The 26,607-nt window shown below is 37.8% G+C and overlaps 1 protein-coding gene and 1 long non-coding RNA gene across 2 annotated transcripts in view; both read right to left on the bottom strand.

Annotated features, from left to right (window-relative positions):
- The window catches only part of Mon1 (vacuolar fusion protein MON1 homolog), a 40,797-nt gene extending 26,056 nt beyond the window's left edge, over positions 1 to 14,741 (bottom strand). The window contains exons 1-3 of the mRNA XM_083131947.1: positions 14,471 to 14,741; positions 8,096 to 8,268; positions 2,362 to 2,559 (exon numbers count right to left, since the gene is read on the bottom strand). Of these exons, the coding sequence (XP_082988073.1) occupies positions 2,362 to 2,559; positions 8,096 to 8,268; positions 14,471 to 14,650 (551 nt within the window). The 5' untranslated portion in view covers positions 14,651 to 14,741. The remainder of the gene's footprint in view (positions 1 to 2,361; positions 2,560 to 8,095; positions 8,269 to 14,470) is intronic.
- A 6,557-nt stretch (positions 14,742 to 21,298) lies between these two features.
- LOC145992809 (uncharacterized) lies at positions 21,299 to 25,371 on the bottom strand. The gene is made up of 4 exons (XR_014442220.1): positions 25,096 to 25,371; positions 23,854 to 24,015; positions 23,126 to 23,252; positions 21,299 to 21,763 (listed from the first exon to the last, which is right to left on the bottom strand). It is a non-coding gene; the product is annotated as an uncharacterized LOC145992809 (long non-coding RNA).
- Between the last annotated feature and the right edge of the window lie 1,236 nt (positions 25,372 to 26,607).

Raw genomic sequence — 26,607 nt, 5'->3', positions numbered from 1 at the left:
GATGATGTGCTAATTATTGCTAAAAATGATAACACCATCATGGACGTATTTAAATTGTTAAATGAATCACATCGTCGCATAAAATTCACTTGTGAACCCATGAATAACAATGTAATTTCTTTCCTTGATCTGCAAATTAAGACAACTGACTCAACAATTCAAACATCAGTCCATAGAAAAAAAAATTAGCGGGTGAAAAATACATCCATGCCAATTCAGAACATTCGCGTATAACAATGGATAACATATTTTTAAATTTTTTCCTGAGAGCACAAAGACTATGTTCTAATAATGAGGATATCAAAAATGAAGAAGAAAGGCTTTTTAATATAGCAAAAGAAAATGGCTTTCACACTAACAGAATAAACCAAATCAAAAAACAAGTAGCAAGAAAACTAAAGGAAAAGAGAAATACAGACAAACATGAAAAATCTGTTGAAAAGAAATTTGTGTGCATTCCATTCCACAAGGGATTCTCACATAAAATTGCAAAAATTTTCAGAAGTTTTGATTTCAAAATTGTTTTTAAATCACCAAGAAGTTTGGAATGTACATTTAATGAATTCAAAATGATTAACTCTCTACCAGATGCGGAAACCACAGGAATATATAATATAAGTTGTTCATGTTCAAAGGATTATGTGGGACAAACAGCAAGGAAAATGGCAATAAGATGGCATGAACACGATTTGGACATTATAAATCTAAACCCAAGAACAGGTTTGTCAACTCATATCATCGAAGAGAAACATTTGATTAAAAAGAGAAGGGTTTTAAAAAGATTAACGGGAAACACAGAGTTGAATGTCTGGGAAGCTTCGTTCATTGCAGAAGAACACTGGAATAAATTAAATAATGAAAATGGTAATGTAGATCCAGTATGGAGTTTTCTTTTTCACAAATGGAGTAAGCCACCATCTTTGAAATTTAATGTAACAGAAAACATCAAGAGACTGTGTGAAAACAATGATGAATTTGAATTACCTGATGATATTTGGGATTCATAATTTAAAAAATCTCAAATAAAAATACAACAGACTGCTTTTTTTCACAGTTAAGTTGCTATATTACAACAATGTAACATTGACAACGTCCATTATATAACGGATTCTTTTTGTTTAAAAATTACTAACCATTGTTATAACTGTATCTTTAGTCAAAATGAAAATAAATGTCTGATGAAAGGAGCGTGTGTTCTCCTGAAACGTCACAAAGAAAAACTATTTTCTTATGCTTGTAATAACCGTAAACTACAAGAAAATAATACTGAAACAGTCCTTGAAGTTATATCAACCACTATACTATCAAGGCCAGGCATGCCCCTTGATTGATTGATTGATTTGGTGATTTAGGTCCACTTTATGCACAGTAAGGCTAATCGGGACTGGACCTACAGTTTAAAGTGGGATCCGAACCACTATGTACCTCCACCGGGTATTGAACCTGGGACCCCCGATTACAAGGCGACAACGCTACCACTGCACTGCGCAATCAGGGAGGCCTCTTATAGTTGGTATTGAACGTTTTCCCACTAATATCATCAACAATTTTGAACCACTTTTAATTGTTACAATTTTCAGGCATCAGTATTGGTATTGGTTCAAAGTGGTATTGTCTCAGCCCTAGTAACTACTTATATCATTACTTTACCATTATCAGTACATAATAAGCAGAATAAAATAATAAATAACCCATGGCGTAACAAAGTGGCCGCAATAGCTCAGTCGGTAATGCATCTGACTACCATGCTCAAGGTCCCGGGTTCGATCCCCCGGCCGGTTCAAATCCGGGAACTTTTCTAACGTTGGAAGTGGTCCCGGTGCCCAACCAGCGTCGAATGACATGGGTACCTGGGGGGTAAAGGCGGTCAGGGGCATGATGCTGATCACATCACCCCCACTCATGACCGGATCAAGAAAGTGTGGGCCCACGCTCCCTATATGCCTTCATGGCATGGTGCTAAGCACAGGGGAGCACTTTACTTTTACTTTTTTTTTATGGCGTAACAAACCGTGAGGGCCAATGCCTACCTACCGACTGCTGGTCTCACTCCCACCTGGATCATCCAAGCAGTTATGGAGTGTCGTGTAGTCAGCTCCAGGTTATGTTTACTCATTCGTAACTCCCCAATTTCCTCACGAGAGTGGGTGGTCATCGGTCCCATACATAGGTTGAAATCTCAGGAAGTTTCTTATGCTTCCTTGGACGGAGACTCAAACCTGCATGTGACTCATAGACAGGGTTCAAAGCTTGCACCTTAGACTGAACATTCACAGGTGTGGGACATTCACAGCATGCAATTAATAATTTTTAAAAAAAGCAATAAAAGATAGAACCCCTAATATTGTGTTTTACACTTACGTTAGTTGCAGAACAACCTGAGATACACTTTCTGAAGTCCTGGACACTGAGACCAGGATGATAGGTCCCTTCAAGAGAAACACATATTTTGTTTGACCAGCATGGATCGATCTTATAACATCCTGATTCGCCTGCACAAATGACACAAGGGCTTGCATCACTCCAAATATTGGGGCCAGCTTATCCTCACTTCCATATCTGTAATAACAAAAAACCCATCATCACGCTCTAGACGTTGAGGTTATACAGGTAAATATCTTATTTGCTAAAATTGTAGTGTAGTAAATCACACATGTGAGGAAGAACAGCTGCACCTGCATACGAAGTAGAAAAAATGCAAACACTTCTCGCATATCTATAGCCCATATGTAGTGAAAACAGAATGCTGAGAGGATCAAATCTGAGGTTCACACTCATGAAACCATTCTTGAAAGTGGAAGTAATTGTAATTGCCAAATAAATAATACAGGGTGTATCTACCAACTTCAAATGACAATGGAAAGATGGCAAGTGCTTATTAGCAACTTTATATGTTAATATACAAGGGTCGTTCAAGGTTGATCGGGATTTTCGTACGTAAAAAATCGATGAATAGCCGGATCATGATGAAACGTGCGGGTGACGTAATGTATTCCTTCGCGAGTAACTAGCACCCGGCATGACGTATTTCGCACATGCGCAGCAGTTGCAGCAAACATGGCGGCAAGCAGTGTGTCTGTGGCTGTGGAGCAGAGGTGTGTAATCAAATTTCTCGTGAAGGAGAAAGTGAAACCAGCTGAGATTTTCAGACGATTGCAAGCACAGTATGGTGAACAAACGATGTCGCGGACAAGAGTGTACGAATGGTGTGAGCAGTTTCGCGAAGGACGGGAGCTGGTGACAAATGAAGTGCATGGACACATTCACCCGACTGCAGTCACACCAGTGAATATCGCACGTGTTGAGCAAATGATTCTTGAAAACCAGCGAGTAACAGTGCGAGATATTGCTGCCGAGGTGAATATCAGTGTCGGGAGTGTTGAGACAATCATTCACGACCACTGGGATGTTGTCTGGAAATGTCATTCTTCTCCATGACAATGCCCACCCTCACACGGCCAATGTGACAACAACAACTCTGGTCGACATGCGCTGGGAAGTTCTGCCCCATCCCCCCTACAGTCCGGATTTAGCCCCCAGTGATTATCATTTGTTTGCACCCCTTAAAGACCATCTGGGAGGGAAGAAATTCAGCACTGCGGAGCGATGTCCTCCAGTGGCTACGACAACAACCAAGTTCTTTCGACGCCAAAGGAATTCGGGAGCTGCCAGAACGATGGCAACGGTGCTTCGGCGCGCACGGAGAATACTTTGAAAAACTGACATAGTATGGTGTTTCTTCTGCTACCTATTTCCCGGTCAACCTTGAACGACCCTTGTATATAACCTGCAGGGACGCTGAAGAGAAGTGTGACTAAAAAACATCGTCTATATGTGTCATCGTAAATGATGCAAAAACTAACTATAAAAAGACTTGCCGGAAAATGAAGGTAAGGAAAACAATCTATATATAGACTCTGCTGCAAATAAACATTCCATATGAGGTAAGGTTCCCCCTGCATGCAACACCATGCCTTGAAGGCACATTAGGGCATGTGAGGGTAGGGACCCACACTCCCACTACATATTCTCGATCCCAGACATTTTGGAGGTGATATGATCAGTACCATGCTCCAGCTGCCTTTACCCTCCAGGGTTGCTCGCAGGTGCACGTTGATTTGAGGCTGTGTGAGCCCTAGAGCCACTTTATGCAGGGACTAGGCTGGTAAAATTCTGACCTCAGAACATTCACCCCCGGAATCGAGCCCAGGTCTCCTGCATTGCAGTCAGACACCCTACCAACTACAACACCGCCGCTCTAATTCCATATTGCAAAAAAATATTTTTCAGGAACTCTCAAAGCATCAACAATGGATTGTTTGATTGCCAATAGGCCTCACAGACTAATAATAGCACGAGAAAGTGGTGTCTATAAAAATGGCTTGCCGCAATACAAGAACTGTTAATTTTGAAATACCGCCTATATATACAGGTATTGGACAAAATAATGGAAACACCTGTGGAAGTCGGAACATCATGTATTAATATGGTGTTGGGCCACCTTTAGCATACAATACAGCTTGGATTCGGGACGGAATAGACCGATACAAGCCCTGAATGGTGGTGAGTGGAATTTGAAGCCATTCTTTATGCAGCACAGCCTCCAGCTCGGTTAGAGACGAAGGAGGTGGAAATCGACGCCGAACCCTGGTTTCCAAAACAGCCCACAGAGGCTCGATAATATTCAGGTCTGGGAACTGGGCGGCCCAGGGAAGATGTTGAACCTCATCAGCATGCTCTGGAAACCACTATTGAACAGTGCCAGCGGTATGAATAGGGGAATTATCATCCTGGATGATGGCATTCCGGTTTGGAAATAAGGTTTGCACCATTGGGGGATCTGGTTACCCAAGAGTTCTTTATACACTGCTTATGAGACCCGACCGTGTAATGTGACAAGGGGAGCTGCCGAATACCATGATATAGCGCCCCAGACCATAATAGAGCCGCCAACATGTTTGACAGTCGGGCGGTGACAGTCCACATCGTATGATGCCGAGGGTGTTCGCCATACAAACACACGTCCAGCAGTGGGGAAGAGGGTAAAGGTTGACTAGTCTGACCAAATGACATGTATCCAGTCCTCCAACGGCCAAGTTTTGTGGTCATTGCATCATGCACGTCACCTTCGAGCACTCGTCTCAGTTATTAGGGACTTGGCAATAGCAACATGACCATGGATACCCATTTGATGCAGTTCCCACCTCACTGTTTTGCATGACACGGGGTGTTTAGGTGCTGATTAAGTTCTGTAGTCACTTTGGCGGCCATTGTTTTCTTCTGCAACGTTACAATACGCTTCAAGGCCCGCGGTCCCTTTCCTGCAGCTTCGTCTTTCAACCACTATTGTGCTTAGCAGACTCTGTTTCACCGTGCACTGTGTATGCGGGCATGACTTTCGAGACTGTGCCCCGTGTTACACCGCATAACTTCGCTGTTTTGCTCACAGATGCGCCAGTGAAACGGGCACCAACAATTCGACCTCTTTCAAACTCCATTAGGTCAGCTATACGGGTCACTCACTACACCTGAACAATGTGCACTACCACACTGCCTCACTCTACTGTCAGTGCACAGTCCATACTACCTGCAACAAACAAGAGAAGGTTGATTTTCGCCGTGCTCAATGTTACCAGGCACATTGAAAATATGTCTCACTTCTGACTCGTGTTTCCATTATTTTGTCCAATACCTGTAGATGCTCTGCAAACAAGGCCCAACTTTAGAGAGTCTATATATAGCTCCGCCACAGTTAATGGGTTAATACAGTGTATATTATAAATGATACAGACATTAGTGCACCTTGAAAATAACATCCTCTAAATGTCCTTTTTTGCTTCGATGCACTGTTCGAGGCAATGCAGGAAGGATTTAATGACGCTCGTCTCAACATACATGTCCTGTGGAATAGCACGTATTTAATTTCAACTGATGGTTTTCCCTTGGCTCTCCACTGTCTAACCCACCTCAGAATGCTGTGTGTTTCTGGAACAGGTGAATTCTGACAAGGTTGCCAACTCAAATTGGTAGATACAATATGCACAAGTCTGCAGTTGATGCAGGTCAGCCAGTTCAGGGTTGGTGATCTCTTAGAATATGGGTCTGCCCATATACCATGCATGAAAGAATAGTTCCACACAAAACCACTCAATACTTGACTATGCTGCATCTCTGCACACTAAAACCAGAAAATGATCATATTAAATAACTTCATAAAGTGTGCAAAATTTTCCACTTTCCAGCATGCAGCCTCATTGCTTTGTAATTTCTAATACATTGTCTAATCCTTGTCTATAGGGCAAAAGTTATAACTTCCCATCACTCTGTTCTGAGTCAGATGGATAATGTTCCAGTCCACTCCCATCATCTGCAGAAGTAAGCAAGAAAGCAGTCTTGCCAACAGGGAATAAGGCACAACACACAAAGGCCAGTAACCCTTTCAACAGGGGTGAGGCAAACTATGGCAATAGCTGTGAGTGGTTAGAGGACATGTTTGTGTCAACGAAAATCAACCCACTATGTGAATATTTCTCAAATCATTAATTTCAAGATAAACAGGACAATGACTAATGTGTAGATACATGCTTTCAATTAAGATCCACATCAGTTCGTTACAACTTCCTCATGTTATAAAGTCTTTAATGTTTGAACTTACTCTTTTTAACAACGTGCATATTATAATTTTTCTTCCTTTCCCACCCCTGATGAAGAACCCAGGCAGGTTCAAAAATTCAGATTTTAGTTGAAGCTACATGTTTAGACATTAGTCCTTTTATTTCTAAGCTACTGATGACATATTTCTTTTTCAAGACTTAGTCATTCAACAATTACAGAGTAACAAAATGAAAAATGGTACTTTTATAGATGCAACTGCTGCTTAATTTGAAAGCACCATATCAAATCACAGGCAGGAGTACCACAAAGATCGATACTTTTGCCGCTCCTCCATGTGCTGTACACAGCAGACATGCCATCAACTTGGAACACAACCCTAGCAATCTACGCTGATGACATGGTTGTCTTCACTACAAGCACCAATCTATGCTATTGTGAAACTAATGGAGGTACCTCAGGCTATATGAGGAGTGGTCGACCAAGTGGTGTATTAGGATCAATGCAGATAAGAATACAGCTGTCCTCTAAACAAGGCGAAGACTAAGGTTCCATCCAAGACTAAGACTGCACAAAAATCCTATACCAAATGCTCTAAAAGCGTGATACCCAGGCATGCTGTTCCGCAAGAGTCTTACATTTAAGGACCACAAAAACAGAAGACTGGGTAAAATCTATCACGTGCTCCACACGCAGGCGATATCTTTGCAACATAGATTGAACATATTTCAGGTTTTAGTTTGGACTCTTCTGACATATGCCTGTGTGATATGGATGCCTGGTCTCCCCAGCTACATTGCAAGACTCCAGGCAGTGCGGGCCTCCCGATGGGGCAGTTGTAACATTGTCGACTTGTAATCAAGGGGGCCAGGGTTCGATACCCTGTGGAAGCATACTTTAAACTGTAGGTCCAGTCCCGACTAGCCTTACTGTGCATAAAGTGGACTTAAAACACCAACTCAATCAATCAAAAATCCAGGCAGTGTAGAACAAACCCCTCAGAATTATAACGGTCACTGACAGATTCAGGCCAAACTTGGAAAAATATATCATCTTGGATGAGGAAATTCATTATGAATTCATGAGGAAAAACATAATGAAATTTTGGGCACTCCTATCGCAACACTCCAACCCGGCGATCAGTGAAATAGGACAGAGAGATTCAAGACGTCATGTTTACAAGCTCCCCAGGATAGATTGTCAATGAGGAAGGCAAATACATGCTTTGTACAACCAGTGAAAAGTTGAACGAATCTTTCCATACACTAACCACCATGAAAAGGGGCATTGAAAGACTCCAATCCGTGAGTTGCGGGTAGGAATAAAGAAATCATAAAGAAGAATCTAGGCCAGCTATACTGAGTAATGCAAACAATTTTTGAACAGAGTCCAACTAAGGACTGAAACTCATTTACAATAAAAGACACCAGGATATATATTTATTGTCTGTCAGATATGTTATTGGGAAAATATCATAATTTACCTAGAATAAACGGGTTTTCCAGCTCCACTGAGTATGAACACATGTTTTTTCTTCTTTTTCCATTCGGGACTATGCCAATATTCATCTTCTGATATTGAATCTACTGGTGTACCAGGAACATTTTCTTCATTGGAAGTCAAACTTGCTTCACTTAACTGGGATGCAACCTCTTCCTGCAATTTAAATATTGTAAATATAGCACCATGTAACTTTCACTATTTTTCATACAATAATAATATAATACAATAAAGCAGATACACATTCCACACATAATTATGACAGCCTAAGAGAGTATTCAAAATTACTGAATAATAAGTATAGATTCTTCTTAAAAGTTCACTTAACCACTTTTTATGACGCAAAATTATAAAAGGTTATTTTATTTTTTTCACAGAACTTTCTCAAGCCAAGATAAACACACAATCTTACATGAATACTGTCGAATTAAAAATTATGGATACTTGAGTTTTAACTCCAATTAAAAATTAACCAGTAGACCTACATGAAAACGAGGTACGTCAAAATTTAGCTTATTCAATTCTGAGTTTATCTATGGTAACCAATTTTTCTTTTTTCGAGTATGCCTTCTATTTTTTATTGTCAGTGCAGTATTTTTTAGTTTTGCAAACCATCGTGCTCTTTGAAATTCTATTAATAAAAAACTTGTGGTCAGATTGTGATGAAATTTTAAAATGGTGCAGGCAGGTTTAAAACACAATTCTTAATATTTGAATTTTTAATATTTGTCAAAAAAACATTCTTAGCAATTACTTACGTGAAATTTAGAAATTTCGTATTTCCGCGTTGCACAATTTAATAGTCAAATCCTATTAATTTCGAAGACAGAGGATCTTCGAAATTAACCTTTAGGAGCCCGATTGTCTCAATCGAGATGCTCTCACCATTCACGGATAGCCCCGCGGACCATTCACAGAAGGTTCGCTTAAATTGAAGCAACGGGAATTGATTTCCAGCAGAAATAGATTGAAAGATGAAAGAAAATACCTCGAAGAACTTCGACAATGCTACAGAAACCGATTTTGGAAATCATTGTCACACGAACTTTGACTCTTCCTTAAAGTAATGAGCACTGTTTGGATTCCAAAAAAAAAAGTTATTTATGTTGAAAAAAAACAACATGAAAATTACCTTACGCAAGCATGCGCACTTCTCATGGACACAATATTCTTAATCGACAAGCGACAGTAAATATCGTAGAAGCATGGGAATGAATGTAGAAGTAAATCCGAACCTTAGTAGAATTCATTTAGGGACTTTATTTTAATGCTAAGGGAACCAAACCTAACCTGCCTAACCTAACCACGAAAGTATATATTGAACAAATCTTAAGTAATTGCTAAAACTCCGCAGTATATGTTACCAGACATACACACAAATCGAACCATGTAAAAATTGCATTCGTAGCATGATGAAATCACAATAAAACAAAAGGAACTTGGGCCAGATATTTCTCTTCAAAAATACATGCATTCACGGTCAAACAGATTCAACGATGAAAGAAAGCACCTCCACAAACCTTCAAAATGGTACAGAAACTCATTTCGGTAAAAGTTTTTTCTGTAAAAATGAAGAAATTCGTTTGGCAGATAGGATACTGTCACCTTAAAAAAGTTGAATCCTAGTGGAAATTCGCATATATATTCATTTATTTATTGAAATTTCCAGTACAGCAGAAGCAATTTTAAGCCAGAAAGAAACAACAGTAAAACAATAGAGTAAGATTAAAAATATAAAAGAAAGGATAACATAAAATAAACAAAAATAAAACAAGCCAAAAAAGTACCAAGGTAAAAAGATCAGTTTCACAACTCCGCAATTATGTACAATTTTTTCTATTGTTGATAAAAAATTAATATGAAGTGAATATATCTATTTGGTTTGAGATGATATTGAACTGATTCAGTAGCCTATGGAATAGTGATCGTTGTATGAGTGAGAGCCCGGGAGTTGTAGTGTGGAAAGTTACCATGCTCCGTGTTTTATGTCTAGGAACTCTGAGTGAGAGTTCGTGGAATGGGATGCTGCATCTTAAGTTTCCATTTATAATCTTATATAGCAATTTCATATCTGCAATGTATCTATGGGTTTCTGGAGTATTAATATGCAGATTTACAAGCAGATCTCTCTTAGGCAGGTGTCTCAGGGCAGGCACTCTATTCGAACGATGGAGAGGAAAAAGCTGAGAACACTGTCGATCTTGGAGGTATGAGAATGGGCAACCATGTTCCAGATTGGTGAACAATATTCTAGAATGGGGGACACAAATGTCTTGAAGTAAATGGAAAGTGCTTTCGGGTTATTGATTTCGGTAAATCTGTAAAGTAGGCCTAGCATACACATTGCCTTTTTTGTGATTATCGAAATTTAGTTTTCAATCTATGAGGATACCTAGATCTCAGTGTTGTGCTTCTTTTCCTAGAGGGAGGTCGGCGAGTGTATAATTGCCTTCAAGAATGTTTTGTTTCAATGAAATTGTTATGTAAGAGCATTTAGAAGGGTTTGTGGACAGTTTCCATCCCTTACACCATTCAGAGAATCTGTTGTCATTTTGGAGAATTTGCATGTCGGATGGCTGTTTTATTTCTCTCATAATCTTGCAATCATCTGCAAATATTAGAATTGTGCTTGAGATGGGGGAATCAAAGAGGTCTGTGAGATCATCCAGATATAATACAAATAACAGAGGACCAAGAACACTTCCTTGCAGCACACCAGATATAACAGGAAGCCAGTTAGAATTAGTTCCAGGAAGTATAACACGTTGTTGTCTATTTCTTAGATAGTCTTTCACTAATTTTAACGTGTTTCCAGTGATGTTAAATCTGTTGGATAATTTATGCAGTAAATAATGGTGATTCACTGAATCAAAAGCTTTGGACAGATCAAAGTAAACAACATCTAACTGATTACGATTAGTAATTGCATTTATGGCACAGGATTGCATAAAGACAGATTGGTAAGGAACGAAGAATTTGGAAGAAAGCTGTGTTGTGCTGGGTTAATGCAAGGGGATGTGAATTTCAGAAGTCTTTTTTTCAGAATTTTTTCACAGACAATAGCAAGTTGTGGAAAGGAGAGAAATGGGCCTATAACATGTAGTATCGTTAGCATTTCCAGATTTAAAAATAGGAATGATATTTGCTTTCTTCCATTGAGTGGGAAAGCAACCTTCAGAGAAGCACCTATTGTATAACATTGCAAGAGGAGTAGCTAGTGAGTGAGCTGTTTTTTGAACGAAAATAGTAGGAATATTGTCTGGGCCAGATGCTCGGTGAGAAGAAAAGGAGGTAAGGAAGTGCAAGACTTCACCTAGTTCTGTAAATACTGTAGAAAGAGAGTGAGAGCAGATAGATTTGATAGGCGGGTGATCTAAAACATCATTTGCAACAAAATTATTTTGAAATGTTAGATTGAATAGTTGAGCTCTATCATTACCAACAGCTGAAATGTCATTGTGTGTTACTTCTAAAGGGATGCGCTTGGCTTGTCTTCGTGAATTTATTAATGTCCAGAACCTCTTTGAATTAGTAAGGAGTTCGTTTGTGACTGTGTTGACATATTCGGTGTATGTCTGTTTAATAAGGTCTTTACTATGCTTTCGAAGTGCTTTGAAAGTGTTGTGTGTGGGGATTGGGGAAACGTTTCCAGTTGCCATGCTCTCTTTTTGTTATGTAACAGATGCTGCAACTCTTTATCAAACCAAGGGGGGAACTTTTTACTTTTCATTGTTTTATGTGGCACATAGTCCTGAATTAGGGCATGAATCACGTCCGTAAACAGTTCAACAGCCTCGGTCACCGTCCCTTCGGAAAGCAGGTTCCAATTGAAAAGGACAATGGCTCGATGGACTGTGTCCCATGGCATTGAAAACCAAAGTTTGACCTGGAAATACTGTGTGTTTACAACATGGATTAGGTTTAAGGAAACCAGATATGGCAAGTAATGTAGTAGTATTTTTTTATTTCATAGAAATGTAACTTCATATTTAGAAATGGGTAACATTATCGTATGAGGGAAACGGATCCCTTCAAATTTACAGGAGAAAGTATTTACGGAAATAATTTTCTCTAGTGTTGTGGAAGTTCCTGATCCATTTTAATGTGAATGCGTGTTGTTTTCTGCGAAAATCTCTGTCCGACACGCTGTTTCTGCTCCCGCCATTTACTTTCTGCACAAAAGTGCAATGTTCCATGTGTTACGATGATGCAACCCCGTAGCCAGTGTTTCAGTCTCACCGTGTTTTCACTAGAATATGACGTGTCGAGTATTTTTAATTTTTTTTTTTTTTTTAACTATGCTTGCCTAACTTAACCTTACAGAAAATGGTTTTTGGGGCTAACGTCAATGGTTTGCAACGTATTAGCATAATTTCAAATCCGGGCACGAAAGCAGAAATTTTCCAGTGAACGAGGTTGCAACACTGCATAAATCGACAAAACACTCTCAGAACGCCCCCTTAACCAGTACGCTATCACAGCCATAATGTGTTACAGATTCGAAACAACAAGTAACAGTAAGTACTCGTAAATCTAAGAAATAGACATTGATATGCATTATTTCACTTTTGGAAACGTTCCACATTCGAAAATAACACGTTAGCAATGTAAAGAAGTCCGGGTAAAATGGTACTATTATCGTATGGGTGAAACACCTACGAATCATATATTTCGGACTTCTTTACATTGCTAACGTGTTGCGGAACATTTCTTAAGGCGAAATAATGCATTTCTAACTAAGATAATGTTTATTTTCTCTATTTACGAGTACTTACTGTTACTTGTTGTTTCGAATCTGTAACACATTATGGCCGTCATAGCATACAGGTTTAGGGGGCGTTCTGAGAGTGTTTTGTCGATTTATGCAGTGGTGCAACCTCGTTCACCGGAAAATATCTACTTTCGTGCCCCTATTTGAAATTGTGCTAATACGTTGCATTTACGTGTAGAACTTGTAAAATAACCTTGCGATTTACCACGTTCATTGTCCATACACAGCAATTCGGAACCATCTTTCTTTCGCAATTCGTTAATGCTCTTCCTTTACGCACAACACTCTCGCAACCTTGAATATTGACGTCAGACGAGGAATGCCTACGTGGTTAGGTTAGGCCTGTTAGGTTAGGTTCCATTAGCATAAATACAAAGAAAAAATAATATTTTCGCTAAGAGACGTGTTACCTTTGTATTGCCTAACATGAAAAAGGTCTCTCCTGTGACGTCAGAACACAATGTTGCTAGAGTGTTGTGCGATAAGTGACACCCATTCGGGTCGGAACCATCTTTCTTTCGAAATTTGTTAATGCTCTTCCTTTACGCACAACCCTCTTGCAACCTTGAATATTGACGTCAGACGAGGAATGCCTACGTGGTTAGGTTAGGCCTGTTGGGTTAGGTTCCATTAGCATAGATACAAAGAAAAATTATTATTTTCGCTAAGAGACGCGTTAGCTTGTATTGCCTAACATGAAAAAGATATTTCCTGTGACGTCAGAACACAATGTTGCTACAGTGTTGTGCGATAAGTGACACCCATTCGGGTCGGAACCATCTTTCTTTCGTAATTCGTTAATTCTCTTCCTTTACGCACAACAATCTTGCAACCTTGAATATTGACGTCTGACGAGGAATGCCTACGTGGTTAGGTTAGGCCTGTTAGGTTAGGTTCCATTAGCATAAATACAAAGAAAAATTGTAAAAACAGCTCTCTCCTGTGACGTCCGAACACAATGTTGCTACAATGTTGTGCGATAAGTGACACCCATTCGGGAAAAATGGCTTGTTCCGAACTCGACAGGTGGTTCTAGTGAAAACACGGCGAGGCTGAAACACTGGCTACGGGGTTGCATCGTCTTAACACACGGAACATTGCACTCTCATGCAAAAAGCAAATGGCGGGAGCAGAAACAGCGTGTCGGACAGAGATTTTCGCAGAAAACAAAACGCATTCACATTAAAATGGATCAAATCTACATTCAGGAACTTCCAAAACGCTCAAGAAAATGATTTCCGTAAGTACTTTCTCCTGTAAATTTGAAGGAAATTTGAAGGAATCCGTTTTACCCATACGATAATGTTACCGAAGTCCGAAATATATGATTCGTAGGTGTTTCCCTCATACGATAATAGTACCAAGAAATGCACAGTGGCATTCGAAATGTTAAATACGTACTATTAGTGAACAATATTTTTTTTTTACTTTCAAACGGTAAAACACAAGGGTCCATTGTGTAGTCTAGCCTAAAGGGTAATGAGCATCAAACCTTATTCCGATAAAATGAATAACAGTAAGAAAATTGAAGTATATATTCATAGTTGGATCTCAACTTGAATTATTATTTTCAATATTATTCCCTACCACTTCATCGTTGCTGACAATTTTCTCTTCTTGATCAGAGTCTTCGGGAATGGTAGTTTCCAACAACTCCTCCTGAATTTCGCTGATAGTACTGGTCGTGCTTTCCTTCATTTGTCTTTCATCAAAACTGGAGTCCATTTCTTGCTCAAAATCTTCAAAGGAGTCCGTAGTAACCAACATACTCTCCACACATGCACCAGGTTGTAAGTCTCTAGGGACTTCGTTAGGTTCTTCTGCAGTTTCGGCCGCATTACGCTCCGTTGGTTTTACATTCGACGCCATACTTACAAAACAATACACTGTCGTTAAGTTATCACAGACTACAGCCATACCGCTCCATAGACATTACATAGACACGTCTAGTTGGCTGCACTTTTTGACACTCGGTGCAGTGTAGGTGTATCCAGTGTCGGAGTGGTGCAAGGAAATGACGTTCAACCAACTAGACGGAAAGCGGTGTTCAAGTTCAGAAATTCAACAAATGAATGTCTGCTGCTTCAAACGGTCATTTGAATAGTTAGCACGCACCACGTGAACATACACCATACCAGTGGCGGAGCGTGACCTTCCCAACAGTGTAAGCCTAGCATGACGAAGGCTATTTCCCGTTGTGCTTATTTTTGGGCTGACATGGTTAGTGATTTATCCACACACATCGACCCCCGCCCCCCCCCCATTTTTTTCAGAACACTTCCCTGGAATTTTTCACCAAATTAAAAATTCTGGATATCTGATAATTAAGTCAGTGTTATTCCTATCACAATGAGTAACGTAACGATAAAAAATATGCAAAGTTAGATAAAATGAATAATAATAATAATAAACAAACGAAAACAGAAGGAAACAGAAAAGTGCTGAATACTTTTTACAACCGCATATTTTTCGTTTCTGTTACTATGTCTGCTAGAGAAGGAAGTTTCCACAAGTTTCTTCTTGGCAGCAAAATCCTTGCTGGACAACGGCGTCTTCAACAAGTTCTCCACCCCACCGCACAATCACACTCATTTTATTCCATAATGCACTTCACTACTGTATTACACCACAGCACAGGGACGACAGTCCGCTTTTCAATAGATGGAATTCGCAAAAGCAATACCTCGAGACTTTAACAAACACACAGCAAGAAGGGGAAAACAAAAAGAAACCAGATCCAAAATCGGTCACTGCTCAAAGCAGTGATCTTTCGGACTGTGAGGGGAATATCCCTTTTGGATATAAATAAATTCCCTCTCTTGCCTTAAAATTCCCTATATTTAGTAAAAAAAAAAAATACAATATAAAATATAAAAGAAATGCTCACAAATTGTAGGGATATATCCAGAAATTTCTATCAAAAGACATGTAAGTGTTTTCTTAGGATAGCGTAAAAGCAAATCTAGCACCTAAAAGATCATAAACAGGCTTTTCGTACGTTGTTCGAAGAGTGTTTGAATCACGGACTATGTAATTAATAATATTTAGTTCACATTTGACTTGAAATTTGTAAAATTGGTTCAATCTTCAGTTTTCATTAACATTTATTTATTTATTTACTTATTTATTTCACTTTTTAGCTCAATTATTACCAGCTGAGTTCATACATAAACGGAAAACAGAGTCTTAATATGTCTAATGTTTATGCTCTCCTACAAGCGAAAAACAGAAACAACAAGAATTTAGCACATCAATGTGTATCTAGTTTTCCCGTATCCCGCTCATTTCTAGGTATATCCTTTTTCCCCTTCCTGTTAGTTTTTTGCTTCAGAATTCCCTGTTCCTGGAAAAAAAAACCTCCTTGAAGCACCACCGGCTCAAATTTCCTTTACAGTCAACCATTCATACCCGACAACGCTGGAGCCCCTCCTCTTACAGGACCTGTGTCTCGCTGGCGCGTATTCAGTGAAGCCAACCCAAGCATAATGGTGCTAAAACTCGCACAAGTTTAAAAAGTCGTTTGTAAGTTGGAGATATAAATAAAACAACAGGGTGCTTAGTCCCGACTCGATGGCCGTGTGCACGAACGAAGATCAAATTTTAAACTCGGATCGGGAAAGGATCACTGGAAAATTCCATTGCACGAAGACGGTTCAACACTTGATCGCGATCTAGGAACATCAAAATGAGTTTATCTTCTGAACGGCCATTCGCCACCGTTTTGGTGGCCGATCCTGGTTCACGATACTGACGCTTCGTCTGCAGGCAGTTGTTTTTGAATATAAAAAGAGCGGAAAGTGATATCGAGGGCGTGCAATCGCTATAGATGTTGAATATACAATGATGATAATTCGAGAGTTGTGTAAAGTAATCTAAAAACTGCCAAAATAATAATAATAACTTGTGGTTCTGTGGTGCAAAGTCGAAATGTTTCTAAATACTGTACTTTCTATCCCAGAGCACAAAACATGTGCAAGTGCAAGGTAAATTAGAACAGAACAATGTTACGATATTGCTACATGGTGTTGCTACACGACATGACAATATAAACATATAAGAATTAAGAAATGAAAAATTCAAATACTTACCACAATACAGTAATAATAATAATAAAATATCTTTATTGAGCGGGCGAATTTCAGCGTACGCTGTTCTCTCGCGAATGCATTTCGTAAGGCATTGAAGTCCCGTAGAAGAAGGTTCCATGCTTTCTCCTTATTCTTTTGTCTTATGCCGTCAGTTCTTTTTTAAGATTATTATTTCTTTACACCCTACTACATCCTTGTACTCGTCGACAAGGTTGATCAGTACATTTCTCAAATTCAGATAAGTTTGCGGCCCGAATTACTTTCTTCTCCTACACGTTGATACTTTAACACATCACACTATTCGGTGGGGTTCTTGATTGTCATTTGTTTTAGCCAACCAATCAGGTATAGCCTTACAAATTAATCTCGGATCATTTGAACGGAATCTCTTGAACGTCGTTTTTCGTTGGTGCAATTCAAATCTTTAAACCAAGTTCATTTAGACGTGAGAACGGAAACGACCATTTCGTTATCACCCCAACTCGTGATTGGAGAGAAAATCGTAGTCCTGACTGGTCGTTAACGAGTGCCGACTTCGATGGCTTACGAATTCTCGCTAACGACTGAGAATATAGTCTGTGATGCACTCAAAACAAGTTTGTCGTAGAGGCTACACCCAAAGAACCAATCAGATGGCGAGAATTGAAATCGAGAGTCGTGAAGAATCGATCGATCTTCCTAAAAATCGATTGTGGTTTGTTTACTGTCTTATGAAGTTGCCCAAATGTCGAAATTGATCTTAAATGTAAAACTGCACGGAAAAATAAATAGTGAGTTTATTCGAATAGATAATATTCATGTATGTATGTGAGTGGCACTCCATGCGGATTTTTCGGAAGAAGAAATAAAACAAATCTATGCACTTACCAAATTAGCTGATAACGTCAACTTAAAAAAGGAAGAAAAAAGTTGTACAATGTTATGAATGTCCAGCCCAATATTTTTTAAAGATGTAATAGTAGTTTTCTTCAATGCATAGAAGGCAGGGAGAGGGAGGGTTGTTTCTTTCAAATTTATTATGAAAAGAGGTGTTTCAAATATGTGGTCCAAGTTCCGATCGTTTAATTCAAAATTAATGGTATTTTTTACACGGCTCGATTTTTTTATCTGTATTAACACATCGTTACCACACATTCTTTATAGTTTTAGTGATTTCTTGCTGCATCTCGTGTGAAGAACGATTTTTCCCCTCCACACATACCTACATGATTGTTTGGGAGTATATATATATTGCAACATATTGAAGGTTAGGTTTTTCTTGGTAAATAATATTTTACGAAATTTTAATGGCAAAAATACACACATATTCCTAAAATGAATGTTTTGCTTGTCTTTGATACAAATAGCTGATTGGTATCTTACGTTTTAGGTTAAGCAGGTTAGATTTAAGGCTCTTAGAATTAATAAAACATTCCTAAATACTTTTGTTGTAAGGTTGGGTTAGTCAGGTTTAGGGTTCTTAGCATTATAACAATATCTCTAAGTGAACAAAACATCCAGTCTCAAGCAGAAAACTCCCTTCGAACCTTGATGAAAATCTGCTAAAACTCCATGTCTTACATAACCGGAAACCAAGAATGATTATTTGCTGCAAATCACAGCTACTCGTGTAAGCTCCTTTAAAAATCGAAGTATCTCGGGTAAATAATACTTTGTGTAGAATTTAACAGTGCTAATTCATTTCTCCAAGCTTCAAACTTACCTTCACATATTGTTTCCAGTATTCCAAACTACTTTCTAATACATCTATAAAATTTGCAAAAATGAAAAAGAAAGAAAAAAGAAAAGAATACCATTCAACATTCGGAACCGTTGCCAACTTCTCTATTAATGGCAGAATATTGATTTTCGGTAGGTAATTGTGGGAGTTTGTGAATGAGGGGTGATTTTCTATGAGCATTGTAGGAATATGTATGCATTTTATCCTATATTTTCCAAATTTTATTTACAAAAAAAAAATATTGAAAAATCGAACGAAGACATCAAACATTGGGAAATACAGGAGTTATCCATTGTTGACATAACATTAAAATGCAAAAGCAACCTTTTGATGTAATTCTTTTATGGCACATTCCTGGTAAATCCAGGTTCCTCCCCTCACTAATTCATAATTTATTGAATGGAGATGGAAGTATACAGAATTTCTTTGCATTACCAATTCAAGTGTGATTTTCCTCAGTGAAATGTACAGAAAACATACCTCAAAAATGACAAAAATATGCTGTCATACAATGAATTTGCTAAAAAATATGCCTTAGGTTTTTTATGCATTTACATGACAAATGACAGCATCATCATAGCGTTCACAGAAGATAGGAAATTTAATTTGGTGTGGAGAAACAAGCTAGGATAAAAACATGACAAAAATCTGAGGCCTGTAAGGGGAAAAAAATCTGAAAATATACTTACTGATTTCATAAAGGTGCTTTGTCAAAAATGAAAATTGTTACTTCTGGAAGTTTATGACAGCCACACAATCTTCATTGTGTACCTCAACCTATCTACTTACCATTCAAGTTAACATTTCTGGAGGTGTGAATATCCTTAGCTAGTTATATGCAATAGCTTATGGCAAGTTGTGAATATGCTTAACTAGATGGCACCTCCATTGCAGGAAGAACACAGTAATTGCATGACAAATTGTATGCTGTAACTTATTAATGCCTAACAGAACCAAGAAGTTACAGAACTGGCATTGTAAATTTACACAGAGATCCAAGTTGTGGAAATTATGGGAGTGCAATACACAGGTTTTTTTTTTTTTTTTTTTTTTTGGAAACTCTGTGAGCATTGGCACATAATACCAAAGACATGTTTTTCCATTTCATAAATTTTCAGTCAATTTTAATGTCTCTAACATGTAAATTTTGCATTCCTAGATGCTATTTAATGATTGGTACAACAACTATAATTCCTCAAAACTATTTATTTCAGTCGTTATAGTACCGAGACAGTGATGTGAAAAGATTTATGAATTATAATGACAATCTTAGTGTAGGATTTCCCTTACTCTTTGAGTGGAGTGGAGTTTTAAGTCAACTTTTGTGCACAGATAGGCTAATTGGGACTGGACCTACAGTTTAAAGTACGATCCGAACCACTATGCCTCACCGGTTCTCAAACTTGGAACCCCTTGATTGCAAAGCAAATATGTTACAACTATGCCATTGGGGAAGCACCCGTACCATTTGAAGTAGATGATGTAATAAAAATTATTGTGGATGCCGTATGAAAATTGAAATATAGCATCAAAAGGTAAAAATAATAATAATAAAAAGTCTCTCAAGAGATTGAAAATGAAATCTGGAGTCCCCTTGATGTTGAGGTAATTAAGATTTGACTAATCTATTAATGGGGAGACTGTTCAAAGAAGTCCTCCCATTAATGACTATTGCAATATTGTTGTACGAGAACCAGTTGGACCTAACTTAAATTTATGTAATTTTCACGAGTGATTATGTCTGAATATAAAAAAGTCAGTAATTTGAAGATACTTAAATCCTCTTTACCACTAATGAGAAAAGCTGGACATGGGTGAATCTGATTCCAAACACGGCTTTTTTAGTTACGTTCCTCTGGTTCTCACACGGCAACATATGACATGAGGTCGTCTTTATGCACAAAGAAGCTACAGTTTAAAGTGGTATCTGAACCATTAAGTGCCTCTGCTGAGTATTGAACATGGAATCCCTTGATTACAAGATGGCAACATGCAACATTTCCAATACACCAATGAAGAGGCTTGAACTGTCAGTGAGCAAATGAGTAAAGTAAACCAATTTTAGATAGAACAGCACTGAAAAATATATTTGCAATGAAACTTTTCTAAATCAAGTGGGAGGTGATTGTGTACATTATGAAACATGTATTCATGAAATCACACACACACTGATGCAGACCTTTTGTACACAGAAAAGGCATAGTTAAAAAAAAAAAACTGACTACATGGGAACTTTGCATGTAATATCAGCTTTCTAAAACTTCAGGAAAACCCTTTTGTGTGTTCTGTTACAGCTCTTGCAATAACAATGTTCTACAACAACACACTACTTTATGGCAAAAGTAACTAAGGCAATGAAGTACATTGATATTTCATAACGACAAACAAGGCTTAAAAACTGTTGCAAAGGGGAAGCTTTAAACAGAATAAAATAAACCTTTTCATGTTTCATCTTGCATATGAAAATATAAATCTCCTTTCTTTAAAGAAATATATTTTAAGGTAACAGCCATCCAAGCCATATGAAATGGCTGATGTGCATTTTACTGAAAAATTATCTGAAAATTCTGGCTCAAGCAGATATTTAGTTTTTTGTTGGTTGAGTCCCAATCTTCAAGAAAACTTTCCAGCAGGTAGTAAAAATAAATAAGTGAACCATTTAAAGTATTCAATAATTAAATGAAATAAGTGAGGAATTGGCACTGCTAACAATATTGAAATAAAGTTCTGGTGTACCGTTACAATGTTATATTTCAAAAAGAATGTCACAGAAAACCTATTTCACACAAACTTAATAACATTAAAGCACATCTGAAGATTCACACACACACACACACATGCAGAGTTGACAGTGGATAGGAAAACTGAATTTTCTTCCATCCCTCCATCTTTGATTTTTGTTGCCATAGGAGGGTGATAGTGAAGCACCATGTTCTTTAAAAGACACCTCCATTTTTGTTTTAGGATGCCAATGGTCCAAATGGCATTAGACAGCTATGCACCTCAAGAGTGTTTTCACCAGCACCATCTATTGGTGTCATGACCCATGGTCCTCTGGATACCCACTGTTACCTGCAAAGATAAAGAAAGGCCTGTCCTGAGTTTCCACTGTAGATAATAAATATCCCAATAACAATTGAAAGTAACTTCACTTAAAAGATTTCAAAGGATCAGCAGGAATTCAAGTATTAACTTATGAGCACTTCTATAATCTATTGCTTTACTTCAAAACATCTAAAGTGCACATATCCGGTGATAGTCCCCCCAGTGTCTTATGAAACAAACTGTATGTTAAATTTGGCAATCCTCTAAAGTGCCACATTTATATAAATTTTGAGTACTTTCGTTTAAATCGCAATGTCAATGTTTGACTTCCAAAAATACGCAAGTGTTCCACAAAAGCTCTATTTCCATAGCAAATGGAATGTTGAACAAATGAACATGTAATAGCCCCATCTAGTTGCTGCACTTTTTTACACTCTGTGCAGTGCAGGTGTATCCAGTGTCAAGAGTAGTGCAAGGAAATCACGTTCAACCAACTAGACGGAAAGCAGTGTTCCAGTTAAGAAGATTCAACAAATGCCTGTCTGCTGCTTTGAACGGTCATTTAATTAGTTAGCACACACCACGTGACCATACACCAGTCCGAAAGGTAGTGCAGATGGTGCAGACACCAAATACACTACTTGACTCCAAATCAACAAACTAGACAACTCAGTGTTGCACTGTGCAACCAACTAGACGCTTCAGTGCAAAGAGAGTCAAAAAGTGCAGTCAACTAGACGGGGCTAATGTGTTATGACTCCTAGGTGTTTTATAAACTTGCCTACAACATCCTCAATTTACATTCTACAAATTCTATTACATTTCAATAATCTTGTTATTCATATCCAAATTAAACATGTATCATATTTAATCACATGCTCATTGTGTGGCAAACATTATAGATTATGCTAACTGTGAATGTTATGTGAAGGCTTCCATGAAAAGTATTGTCTGGAATAAAAATAGTTATATGATTTTATGAAACATTCACGTAACATTTCTATTAATAAAAATGCTTCCACATAAAATTGTCCCTAGCATGGTCTTGTATACTGGTAGGGTTTCTTCTTATTATTATTATTACTACTTGTATCTAAGAATAAAACGTTTTGATAACATTTGAAAAACTCAGAAATGTTTAAGTTTAAAATTTACGGGTAATGCACATTTTGTAATAATAAAAAGGTGAGAGAAGAGAATACTAGACTTATTGTAGAATATAGATAATTATGAAACAACATTGCACATGTATTCATAATACAGTAATGGTAATAAACATAGTACTTCACATCTTTAATAATGCAGTTCATATATGAGATGAGTGCAATTTAAATACTTCATGGAAAAATTATTAACAATAATTATTCCAGACTTAGAACATCTACATACCTAACAGCCAAGTGTTCCTTGTACCTGCCTTATTCTTATATTGACAAAAGTATCTGATGTTGGAATTCCTCATGTGTCCACCCTGGATACCGAGAGTAGTCACAATATTTTCATTTTAATCGGCTATCTGCAAAAGAGGAAAAGTACTGTAACTTTTGCACAAATAATTGGGTTAACAAGTTGAGGTATTGATCATAATAAGATACTGCACAAAGTTAATGATTTTTTTAAAAAATATATATATATATTCATGTTATTCTGAATGAGAAATACCATCCATCTGATGTTACACATTACTCAGTTGTTTACTTCTGATTTATTTGAAAATAGCAACTGTTTTGAAAACCCACACAAATTCACCTTTTACTGTGTTCCAATAAAAAATAATAAAATATTAAAAGAATATCACTCTGGAACTGTTATTGCCATGAGCACCTTTGATTTGGTTTGTCTTAACAATTATAATTGTATTGTTTTGTCCATGCAAATAGGAATACGAGATAAAAAGTGATACAAATTTGTTTGCTAATCCAGAACTATATGGATAGTACTGAAAATAAACTAGCATGTTCACTTGCACAATATACCTACCTACATGGCCAGTCAGCCACTCATTTCAGTATTTATGTTTTATTACATTTTATTGTAGAAGCTGTCTAAAACCCACCACATGATGGATGTCAATAGGTGTTATTATAATGAAACAAAAATAACGTACACTATCTTACCTCCTTTTAACATCCAGCTGATCTGCTTGTATCATTGGGAACTTCATCCATTGTGAGGAGCAATAACCACGATAGCACTGCACACTTGCTCTATGCACTGGCTGATGACCTATAACCATCTGGCTGGTACCTCCATGTTGTGAAAATGAGAGCTTCTAGCACCTATAAAATTATTTCAGAAAAAATAAATATAAATTCTCTTACAAGGAAACTTCTATCAAACAGTTCCCACTGACTCAAAGATTTTCATGCTTAAAATAAATTCATGCTACCCACTATCAACACATGACATAAGGTAGTTAAACTGAGTGCATTCTGTTGATGGTTTCATATAGAAAAAAAATATTTTCCCCTTTTCAATTGATGGTTATGAATACAGTATACCAAGTACCCCCTCCCATGCACACACACATATATACATTACTAATGACATTTTTGTCACAAAAAAAGGTTTTCTCTCACCAGTGTCTGGGCAACTGAATGGAGTACTTTCACTTTTACTGGTGCTTAGGCGTTTAGGTTAGATTTTGTGATTACAATAAAAAAAAACCCGTCGTGATAAAAAAATAGATTTGGGATAAATTCTAATGTCCGTAACTCTGTAAATATACGTTTCTATGCCCCCAAGCTTCTGATATAGTCTTAACAACAGTTAATCTTTCCATGGGGAATTTTTCCTGGAAATTCGAGGGAGTACGTAATTTAGTACACTCGACCTGCAATTAATACAACTTAAAACATAGTGTCAAAATTTCCTTTAAAATCTTTATCATCAGTTCACGTACTGTATAAATCATGTGTACCATTTTTTCCCCCTATATATAACATATGGTAGTGGTGCCTAATTGATGTATTTTATAGTACCGTATTTTCATTTATTGTTTGCAACAGGACAATATGTTGCAGAAAATTAATTGTTCTTATTTTGTGCGGCATCGTTATTTTACATTTTGATGTGACGTTGGTGGAATGTTGGCATACATTTCCCAGGTGTATCAAAATATATTTTGCAGTAGTATTTTATTTCACGATTGCTAAGCTTAAGGAATGTTGCAAAAATATCAGCTCTAATTCTTACAAAGTACGTGGAACAATGTAATTAACAATAAGAAGGAAAATGGCACATCGTTAGGTACATCGTAGCAACAATACATACGTATTTCACTCTCCCCCAGATTTGTTCCAATTGTCCTTATGTTCATACCCAATAATATTAATGACATACTAACATGACGTACTTACTCGAAATACGACTGAAACGAAGTGGGCTTGCAATTCTTCTTTCTTCAAAACCATCATCCGCAACAGCTGATAGTGTCCATCTTGAAAATCTGCAGCCGTGAACGAACTCGGTAGGTGCCTGGCTTGTGAGTAGGTTCCACTCGTTTTCTGTTAGCGCGTCCGTAACCGTATTCGTTAACGAAGAGTGGAGACTACACTAAATGGCATTCGTTAGCCTTTCTTGACAAAAACGTCACGAACTCGTTAGACCTTAACGTGTTGACAGTTCAAGACTTAGGCCCCAGGGCCGCTTTTCGTTGTGGTTGAATTTTCTCAAACTTTTCACATAACGTGGAACCCATGTCGTTGGTTGAACCATTCAAATTTATATTTGTTTTTGTTATAAATTAATATTTATAATATGAAAATCCCAGAACAATTTAGTACTATGTAGCATAATTTCGGAGTTTAAACGACACCATGGATGTCCAGAAGGGGCAAGGGGAGGAGGCACTTCCTGAAAAATGAATGTCAACCATTTTCACACATATAATTTCATTTCAGTCACATTAAATTGTTAATTATTGTAAGGGCGTTGCAGAAAAATGTTAACTTCAAATTGAATTAGTATATTTTGAGAAGGGAAATATACCTAGTTTACCCCAACCCCTGAAAAAATACTTTGCTTAATCCTCCCTGGTGGAAAGAAATACTGCGGACGTCCATGAACAACACTTTTTCTAAACATGAGGTTTGCAACCTCTGCCCGTAGGTTTACACACCTAGGGTTTCGACGCGCTCTTCTCCCTATATTCCTTGTTCTTCTCCTTCCAGATACGGTGGGCGACGGTAGGCACTGCTCCTTCGCGGTCAGAAATTTGTAAGGCAACATTCAGACGGCTTACAACTTTCCCCAAGCAAAAGGCGGGAGTTCTCATGTGCCTTCTGGTGTGAAGTGTTGCAATCTAACAAACAGGATCTCGAAGACTGGTATCAGGCCGAGATGAACTTTGAAGTTTTTACGAATTTTGCCATATAATTACATACATTTTACTAGAAATAATAAAGTGTAAGCCCGGCTTACACGGCTTACATGGACGCTCCGCGCCTGCACCATACATGCACCGGTCCGGAAGGTAACTTAGTGCTGACACCAAATCAACGAACTAGACGACTCGGTGTTGCACCATACAACCAACAAGACGCTTCGGTGCAAAGAGAGTTGAAGCATAGGTCAAAGTGAGTCACACTTTGGATGTTATTATAAATTTGGCCCTTAGAGATTATTCGTTAGAAAAAATTGGACAAAGAGTCAATAAATCACACTCCACAGTTCAATACATAGTAATCAAATTTAGAGAGGAAAGTTCAACCTATGGTTCAACACAGAATGTGCCGCGAAAACCAAAAAAGAGACTGTTGAATAAACGTGATGAACGCTTTATTTTAAAAAGAGTGCGAGAAAACCCCCGACTAAGCATGGATATCATGACAGAATACTAGGAAAGAGGTAAAAAAAAAAGTAAAGTGCTC

This window comes from Lepisma saccharinum, chromosome 1 (genome assembly GCF_977018435.1).
Source record: "Lepisma saccharinum chromosome 1, izLepSacc3.1, whole genome shotgun sequence".
Taxonomy (NCBI): domain Eukaryota; kingdom Metazoa; phylum Arthropoda; class Insecta; order Zygentoma; family Lepismatidae; genus Lepisma; species Lepisma saccharinum.
Note: the sequence above shows the minus strand (reverse complement) of the source record. Positions and strands in the feature narration are given on the sequence as shown.